The 9,804-nt window shown below is 41.0% G+C and overlaps 1 protein-coding gene across 1 annotated transcript; it reads left to right on the top strand.

Annotated features, from left to right (window-relative positions):
* Window positions 1-1,623: 1,623 nt before the first annotated feature.
* On the top strand, window positions 1,624-9,117 carry LOC109896356 (apolipoprotein L6-like). Its single transcript, XM_020490603.2, has 9 exons — window positions 1,624-1,915; window positions 2,125-2,227; window positions 2,552-2,655; window positions 2,740-2,823; window positions 3,106-3,167; window positions 3,314-3,388; window positions 3,866-3,920; window positions 4,320-4,508; window positions 4,610-9,117. The coding sequence occupies exons 1-9, from the start codon at window positions 1,790-1,792 to the stop codon at window positions 5,471-5,473; spliced, it is 1,662 nt and encodes a 553-aa protein (XP_020346192.2). The 5' UTR covers window positions 1,624-1,789; the 3' UTR covers window positions 5,474-9,117.
* The last annotated feature ends 687 nt before the right edge of the window (window positions 9,118-9,804 follow it).

The raw sequence follows: 9,804 nt of genomic DNA, 5'->3' as shown, positions 1-9,804 counted from the left end.
TGTTGTCCTATGGACAGAGTCTCCCACCTCAGCTGTAGATCTCTGCAGTTCATCCAGAGTGATCATGGGCCTCTTGGCTGCATCTCTGATCAGTCTTCTCCTTGTATGAGCTGAAAGTTTAGAGGGACGGCCAGGTCTTGGTAGATTTGCAGTGGTCTGATACTCCTTCCATTTCAATATTATCGCTTGCACAGTGCTCCTTGGGATGTTTAAAGCTTGGGAAATCTTTTTGTATCCAAATCCGGCTTTAAACTTCTTCACAACAGTATCTCGGACCTGCGTGGTGTGTTCCTTGTTCTTCATGATGCTCTCTGCGCTTTTAACGGACCTCTGAGACTATCACAGTGCAGGTGCATTTATACGGAGACTTGATTACACACAGGTGGATTGTATTTATCATCATTAGTCATTTAGGTCAACATTGGATCATTCAGAGATCCTCACTGAACTTCTGGAGAGAGTTTGCTGCACTGAAAGTAAAGGGGCTGAATAATTTTCCACTACCAATTTTTCCGTTTTTTATCTTTATGTGTGAAGCCTGAAATGTGGCAAAAGGTCGCAAAGTTCAAGGGGGCCGAATACTTTCGCAAGGCACTGTATATATGGGGATACAACCATCCCAGCTCTGCAGATTTAGCTCAAAGAGACCCGAAATACTATATCATTTGTTTTGGTACTGTCCATAATATGTAGCTTGTTTTTGAAAAATACAATTGCATATTTTATATTTTTACTACAAAAATATGTGAAGGATTGGAAATTATGCAGACAATTACAGTGATGGAAGCCAGAATCTGCCTGCAATATTAAAGCTGATCTACCTAAGACGCCCCCCCCCCAAAAAAATATATATAATAATAATAGACACACATGTACAGAGGACAATTAAAAGCAGGAAAAAACGAACAAGTTGACAACAGTAAACAGCTCTTGTTTCATCATTTGAACATTACTTCAGTAGGACAGTAGGATTTCCTGTAAATCACATGATCTGAATGCTTTGGTTTAGTCCAAACTTCCCTATAGTCTCTCACTGCTGACACACCGGTTGATAGTTCATCCATTATTGCTTAACATGTAATGCGGATATGGGTGTGTTTGTTTGATCAAACTATGTAAGTAGAGGAGGAGTCCTGCATATAAGACTGGAACTCCTAATCAAATTGTAGGTAAAGTAAGCCAGCAGCACAACCAGCAGACAGACAAGCAAAGGTAAACCTGTGTTACTAACATATTCACCTTACTGGTATGTTGTATTATTGCAAACCAATGTGTTTTACACTGAGTGTACAAAATATTAGGAACACCTGGTCTTTCCATGACATCGACTGACCAGGTAAATCCAGGTGAAAGATATGATCCCTTATTAATATCACATGTTAAGACAATTGTGCCATTCAGAGAGTGAATGGTGCATTTGAACGGGGTAGGTGCTAGGAGCACCGGTTCTAGTGTGTCAAGAACTGCAAAGCTGCTGGGGTTTTCACGCTCAACAGTATGAAGAATGGTCCACCACCCAAAGGACATCCAGCCAACTTGACACAACTGTGGGAAGCATTGGTGTCAACATGGGCCAGCATCCCTGTGGAACACTTTCGACACCTTGTAGAGTCCATGCCCTGACGGATTCAGGCTGTTCTGAGTGCAAAAGGGGTGCAACTCAATATTAGGAAGGTGTTCCTAATGTTTTGTGACCTCAGTGTATGTTAAAATGTACTTTATTGATTTAAAAAAAGATGAACATTGCTAATTGACATGAGTGAAACACAGACTCTAGTGAAATTTAAAGATGGGGAAAACACAGAGTGTCCTTGAGAAGAAAGGATACACTACCCAGAAGGAGGTAGAGAATGGTGTCATAGCTACTGACAAACATGGTGACCAGTTTGTCATTAAAGAGATCAAACTGAATGAGGTATGTGAGAACTATTTGTTATTTCTGAATTGATTATATCTTAAGAGTTTTTTGGAATGATCACAGAGGGATACATAATTGGTTTTCAATTACAGGCAACTCTGCAGGTGCAAAAATAATGATTGATAGTGACATGTATTTATAAAGATAAACGAAATAATTAACATGCCTATATCTTTCAATAAGTCACATATCATTTGTTTTGACAGACATCTGTCCTGAACTCCAGTGCTGGAGAAATTGTCTCAGAGGTTGAATGCCTCAGACAGATTAGTCACCCCCACATTGTAAGCTACAAAAACTCATTTCCAGGTAACTACGTGGTGAGAGTGTTGGACTAGTAACCAAAAGGTTGCAGGTTCGAATCCCCGAGCTGACAAGGTACAAATCTGTCGTTCTGCCCCTGAACAGGCAGTTAACCCACTGTTCCTAGGCCGTCATTGAAAATAAGATTTTGTTCTTAACTGACTTGCCTAGTAAAATAAAGGTAAAATAAAAATCAGAGACATTATATTGGAATTACAAGTTAATACAGTATCAGCAACTTCAACAAGCGAACTACTACAGTATTAATATGTTTCACGATTAGTATTCCCAAGTAGTATTCACACACAAACTACGAATAAATTTTCACAGAGGATAACTGCTACTATATAGTGACAGACCATTGTGCGAAGGGAAATCTCTCTCAGAAGATACAAGAGCAGAAGACAAACCCTACAGAAGATTACTCTGAGAAGGTAGCTGAAGTAATAACTAGAAAATTCCACAACACAACTGTTTTTATTTTAGGCTAAATATATATTACTTTGATACCTTCACAGATTATGGACTGGTTTGTCAAGATCTGCATGGCCCTGAAGCATGTACATGACCAGGGCCTTCTTCACAGAGAACTGAGACCCCAGGTACCGCTAATAGAACATCATGCAAAGGCTATTAGTTTAAAGAGAGCCTGGAAATAAACTTAAAGAAAAAGGAGGGTTAATAAAATGTCAGGTTTTATGTAAATCCCTGTTAAACAATCAACTGCATGTTGTGATTTGTGGGGGATTGTTGACTTCACAGCGATACAAAAAGAGATTATTACACAAATGTATGTTTTGATTCATATCAGTGCCGAAATTAAATGATGGAATGTCATAAACTGTTGTTTAACACCTCAACTGGTATTTTCTTATCTATACTAGAGCATACTTCTCACAGAATTTGAAACACTTCGTTTGGGAGCGTTTGGAAGTGTCAATGAAAAGTATGTTAGTTTTGTAATTATAAAAGGCTCATGATGAATTTACACAAAATACATTAATAGTTACACCAATTAATAGTTTAGCATTTTTGATTACATAAATGAGTAGGGAGAAAAAAATCTGTTAATGTGCGTACTTTGTTTATCAGGACTACCAACGAGGATGGAATGGTGGGTTATTTAGGCCCAGAGATTCTAACTGGTGGAATATATGACACCAAAAGGTAGAAAATATTTAACAAGCATATTTAAATATATATTCCTGGAAAAAATGTAAAGATTTTGAGGTAATAATTAGCAATTTCCCTAATTGTTCAAGGTAAAGTGAGATGAGAATGAAACCACAAAAGCATTTGAGGCTAGATAATCCCTCATTTACTGTAACTCTGTCACAAGGCCTACGATGTGGCATCATAAAATGACATGATATATGTCATAAAGTCATGTCCCAAGCCATACGTTAGGTAAACCAGGCCAATAAGATGACCTAGACAATAATGAAAATGTGAAGTAAGTTGACATTTGCAGAGATCCACTGACATGGCTGTTACTCCACACACACACACACGCTCACAGACACAGTGTTACCATAGGATATGTTTGTTAACAGGTTTATAAGTGGAAAAATAAGTGAGGGTTATGCAGTATAAAATAATCATAAATACATGAGAATTAACATGTTTATTTTCCATCCTTTGCAGTGATATTTGGTCCTTGGGATGTGTGCTGTATGAGTTGTGTATGCTTCAGGGTGCAGTAAGTAATCCTGCATTTAAATGCTTGTTGTTATTTCGTATTTTCCAGTCGGTGAAGTTGTATACGACATGAGTGCAGTCAAATAATTTTAAAGTACAAACAATTATTCAACCAATGAGATAAGTGTCTACCCAGCTAGTTTAAGATAGCTAACATTGCCAAAATTAAACTAGCTACATGTATCTCATAAAAAATATTACGATTGTAAGATTGCTCTGTTTTATCAATTTTCAGCTGAAAAGTTCAAAGATCAGATACCAAAAACTTGTAAACTCGGGATGCTTGAAGGGTCGATCAAAATCCAATAATTCCGACATAAATTGAACTCGTTCTATTTTGCCTGTCCACCACTAGATAATGATGGATATTGTGTGATAATAGACAGTTCTTTCTTCTCAGTTCACTGCAGTGAACACAACGAACCTCATTAAAAAAATATTGAGGGGATCTTACCCATCCCTACCAAAGAGCTTCTCACCGGAGCTCTGCGAACTCCTGTGTGACATCTTCCAACAAGACCCGACCATTAGGCCTTCAGCTGGTGACATCATGGCAAAACCCTTCATTATCAGTTTCCTCAAAAAAAAGGTTTGCTATGCAATATCAATCGTTCAATCATTCAATATGTCTGGTAACCATCTACATTTCCATTCATTCATTAATATACATGTGTTCATTCATTTCTGTAGAGTGAGAAAACTGTGGAGGAACTCCAGGCAACCTTGGACAAGCTGAGAACTCTGGCAGGTGGCTTGGAGAGTATTCACAAAGGCACCACCATAGGCAGTCTGACAGGAGGTGTTATTGGGGCAGCTGGAGGAATCACCTCTTTAGTCGGGCTCATCATGGCTCCCTTCACTCTGGGCGCCTCCCTCATCGTCACTGGGGTGGGTATTGGGATTGCTGTCACTGGTGGTGCCACAGCGGGAGTATCCAACATCACCAACATGGTCAATCAGTCCACCGACCGCCTAGCCATGAAAAACATCATCAAGGAGTTCCAGGAGAAGATGAACTCTGTGGTGACATCTCTACAAGACATCGCTGAGGGTTTGGAGACACTCATGAAAAGTAGCTCTTCTAAGACAGAAAGTGCCGGTTTAAATATAGAGGCCGCTGCTAGTGCTGGGGTGAGGGTTGGGAAAGGCGTTGCGGGCACCACAGAGCTCTTCCGATATCTCCGGGTAGCCAATATTGGCAAGGTGGCAGCCCAAACTGCCAGGGCAGTGCGTGTGGCAGAGGTGGCGACAGGAATATTTTCAGCTTTTTTTGTAGCGGTTGATATCTTCTTCATTGCCATGGATGCCAAAGAGATCCACAACATCCGACAGGCGAAGGCAAATGATACCAGTAAGTTAAAAGCGATGGACACAGACTCCTTCACTGAGCTGAAGCCTGGATGTGAAGAACCAAAGGCTGAGGTCAAGTCAGAGACCATGAAGTTCATCCAGACGATCAGACAGACAGCTGAACGGCTACAGGAGAGCCTGGACGAACTGAGGGATGTCATCTCGTTCATTCCTGAGATAGAGGATTGTTACTTAGACGACTGACCTACTCAGTGATTATATTAGATGCATAAACAACAGATCCAATCATACTTTAATATGCATATAACTTGTCTGCAAAAGACAGGCATAGGCAGATTGCCTTTCTGATTCCCAGAACCTGATTAAATCCTTAAGACATTGCTTGTAGAACTCAGCTACGATAACTAAGTGGTAAAGATCAATATCACAAGACGCCTCTACTTCTGAAACATTTAGTTTTATATCATAACCGTGTCATGGAATTATTCTAATCAAAAGGAGACACTTTAACATTTCTTCAAAACAAGTCAACTTTATTATTTAATTACTGCAGTAATGGAGCTTGTCAACGAGCCCCCCACCCCCCCCCCCACCCTGAGGGTGAGGGGTCCTGAAGACACGGTAACATTGCACAATGTTTCAAAGACCTTCACTGGACTTTATACAAACTGGAAACCACATATCCTGAGGCTGCATTTATTGTAGCTGGGATTTTAACACAGCAAATTTGAGGAAAACGCTCCCGAAGTTCTACCAACCTATTGACTGTAGTACTCGTGCTGCTAAAACACTCAACCACTGCTACACCAACTTCCGGGATTCCTACAAAGCCCTCCCCCGCCCTCTCTTCATCAAATCTGATCACGACTCCATTTTGCTCCTCCCTTCCTATAGGCAGAAACTCAAACAGGAAGTACCTGTGCTAAGGACTCTTCAACACTAGTCTGACCAATCAGAATCCACACTTTAAGATAGTTTTGATCATGCAAACTGGGATATGTTCCGGGGTAGTTAAGTCCCAGGGTTCTTAGCTTATTGCTGAGCTTTGAGTACGCTATGGTGTTGAACGCTGAGCTGTAGTCAATGAATAGCATTCTCACGTAGGTGTTCCTTTTGTCCAGCTGGGAAAGGGCAGTGTGGAGTGCAATAGAGATTGCATCATCTATGGATCTGTTGGGGCGGTATACAAATTGGAGTGGGTCTAGGGTTTCTGGGATAATGGTGTTGATGTGAGCCATGACCAGCCTTTCGAAGCACTTCATGGCTACAGACGTGAGTTCTACGGGTCGGTAGTCATTTAGGCAGGTTACCTTAGTTCTTGGGCACAGGCACTATGGTGGTCTGCTTAAAACATGTCGGTATTACAGACTCGAACAGGGAGAGGTTGAACATGTCAGTGAAGACTCTTGCCAGTTGGTCAGTGCATGCTCGCAGTACACGTCCTGGTAATCCATCTGGCCCTGCGGCCTTGTGAATGTTGACCTGTTTAAAGATCTTAATCACATTGGCTGCGGAGGACATGATCACACAATCTTCCAGAACAGATGGTTCTCTCATGCATGTTTCAGTGTTATTTGCCTCGAAGCGAGCATACGACGTAGCTTATCTCGTCTGGTAGGCTCGTGTCACTGGTCAACTCTCGGCTGTGCCTCCCTTTGTAGTCTGTAATGGTTTGCAAGACCTGCCACATCTGACGAGAGTCAGAGCCGGTGTAGTACGATTCGATCTTAGTCCATGCATTGAAGGTTTGACTGTTTGATGGTTCGAAGCGGGATTTCTTATCAGCTTCCGGGTTAGAGTCCCGCTCCTTGAAAGCGGCAGCTATAGCCTTTAGCTCAGTGTGGATGTTGTCTGTAATCCATGGCTTCTGGTTGGGGTATGTACGTACGGTCACTGTGGGGACGACGTCATCAATGCACTTATTGATGAAGCCAATGATTGATGTGGTGTACTCCTCAATGCCATCGGAGGAATCCTGGAACATATTCCAGTCTGTGCTAGCAAAGCAGTCCTGTGCTTAGCATCTGCTTCATCTGACCACTTTCTTTTGATCTAGTCACTGGTGCTTCCTGCTATAATTTTTTACTTGTAAGCAAGAATCAGGAGGACAGAATTATGGTCAGATTTGTCAACTGGAGGGTGAGGGAGAGCTTTGTATGCATTTCTGTATATGGAGTAAAGGTGGTCCAGAGTTGTTTTCCCTCTGGTTGCACATTTAACATGATAGAAATCTGGTAAAAAGGATTTAAGTTTCACTGCACTAAAGTCCTCATTCACTGTCCCCGCCTTTGGGTGAGCGTGTTCTTGTTTGCTTATGGCGGAATACAGCTCATTCAATGCTGTCTTAGTGCCAGCCGCTGACTGTGGTGGTATGTAAACAGTTACGAAACATACAGATAAAAACTCTCTAGGTATGTAGTGTGGTCTACAGTTTATCATGAGATACTCTACCTCAGGCGAGCAATAGCTCGAGGCTTCCTTAGATATCGTGCACCAGCTATTATTTACACAAATAAAAGCTGGTGCCTCAAAGCGAGCATAGAAGTAGTTTAGCTCACCTGGTAGGCTCGTGTCGATGTCCTCCATTGCTCCTCTACCCAAGAAAGCAAAGGTAACTGAACTGAATGACTATCGCCCAATAAGCACTGACATTTGTCATCATGAAGTGCTTGAAAAGCTAGTTAACGATCCTATTACCTCTACCTTACCAGATACCCTAGACCGACATCAATTTGCTTACTGCCACAATAGATCCACAGATAATGCAATCGCCATTGCACTACACACTGACCTATCCCATCTGGACAAGAGGAATAGCTACAGTGGGGCAGAGAAGAGAGAGGAATGGTTGGTAGGTGATCAAATACTTGTCATACAATAAAATGCTAATGAATTACTTAAAAATCATACAATGTGATTTTCTGGATTTTAGTTTTAGATTCCATCTCTCACAGTTGAAGTGTACCTATGATTTTTTTTAAATGACAGACCTCTACATGCTTTGTAAGTAGGAAAACCTGCAAAATCGGCAGTGTATCAAATACTTGTTCTCCCCACTGTAGCTCATCCTTATATTTTTATATTCCTTAATTCCATTATTTTAGGTTGTGTGTATTGTTGTGAATTGTAAGATATTACTGCACTGTTGGAGCTAGAAACACAAGATTTTCTCTACACCCGCAATAACATCTGCTAAATATGTGTATGAGACAAATAACATTTGATTTGATTTGACGTAGAACGGTGTAGAAAGGAAAGAGACAGGACCAGGGGCTACCTAGGTAGCCGAGTGGTTTCGTGTGAATTTTGACATTACTTACCTACAAGTTTTAGAATGGGGGACTCAGACCCTGGTGCTGCCGTGTTTGTCTGGGACTCTGGGACTCTCAGTGAAGATGTCACACCCTGATCTGTTTCACCTGTCTTGTGCTTGTCTCCACCCCCCACCAGGTGTCTCCCATTTGTCCCCATTATCCCCTGGGTATTTATACCAGTGTTTTCTGTTTGTCTGTTGCCAGTCTTCTCCTGTCAAGTCTTACCAGCGTGGTTTTCCATTTTTGAGTCTTTCTAGTTCTGACCATTATGCCTGCCCAGGCATGTCCCCTTGTATAATATATATTTTGACCTGTTTCTGGGTCATATCCTGAGTCATGATCGAAGTGAACCTGAATGACTTCATGGTACAGATTCAGCCTGAACAGGCACAGGACATAGAGACTGAAGTTCTTCTCAGATCCAAGCACCAGCCCTAGCCAAGACAATCAGCAACTGCCAGCCAGACATGTGTAACCTTCTGATGGAACTAAGAGCCATTAAGGCCCGACTGACAGCTTCAGAGAACAGTTGGAGAACCTGAAAAACATTGAGGCTGCTGTTGACTCCAGCAGGGGTAACCGAAAGTAATCCAAATAAAATGTTTAAACAGATATATTTCTATATCATGTATTCAAGGGTTCAGAATGAGAATGTGTTTGTTTTGTAGCCACATGCCTGTTAGCCAAAGACAAATGTCCATTCCTAACAAGAATGGACAAAGTTTTGAACTTAAAGGGTAAGTTCACACATTTTTATATGTGGCCTTATTTTAACTCTTTATGTGCTTGTAATTGTTCCCCCAAACTGGTTTTATTTTTAGTTTTTATATTGTGTTAATTACAGAGTCATAACTTGCCATAGACTACAACGCATTATTAAAATGTGTCTAAAACATGTTATAAAATGCTCCAAACCAACTCATATTACATCAGAGTCTCTGTCTGGATAATGTCTCTCCACTCAATTTAAAAAACAAATGTTCCACTGTCCCATAAAACCATACTGTATGTAACTCTCTCACTAGAGAGGGTTTGTTTTACTCCATGTGTAACTCTGTGTTGTTGTATGTGTCGAACTGCTTTGCTTTATCTTGGCCAGGTCGCAATTGTAAATGAGAACTTGTTCTCAACTTGCCTACCTGGTTAAATAAAGGTGAAAATAAAACCAGGCTTGAATTTGACTCTCACAATATTACCTTACATAGTATATCTCAACAGCATGGGATGTTAGGTGAGAAGTACATCTCCAATAAGAATCCC

Source organism: Oncorhynchus kisutch, linkage group LG9, assembly GCF_002021735.2.
Source record: "Oncorhynchus kisutch isolate 150728-3 linkage group LG9, Okis_V2, whole genome shotgun sequence".
Classification (NCBI taxonomy): domain Eukaryota; kingdom Metazoa; phylum Chordata; class Actinopteri; order Salmoniformes; family Salmonidae; genus Oncorhynchus; species Oncorhynchus kisutch.
Note: the sequence above shows the minus strand (reverse complement) of the source record. Positions and strands in the feature narration are given on the sequence as shown.

Coding starts and splice junctions, on each gene's coding strand:
- LOC109896356 (XM_020490603.2), top strand. CDS start 1,790: ATGGGGAAAACACAGAGTGTCCTTGAGAAGAAAGGATACACTACCCAG. Junction 2,824..3,105: donor ACAGAGAACTGAGACCCCAG/GTACCGCTAATA, acceptor TATCTATACTAG/AGCATACTTCTCACAGAATT. Junction 3,389..3,865: donor GGAATATATGACACCAAAAG/GTAGAAAATATT, acceptor CATCCTTTGCAG/TGATATTTGGTCCTTGGGAT.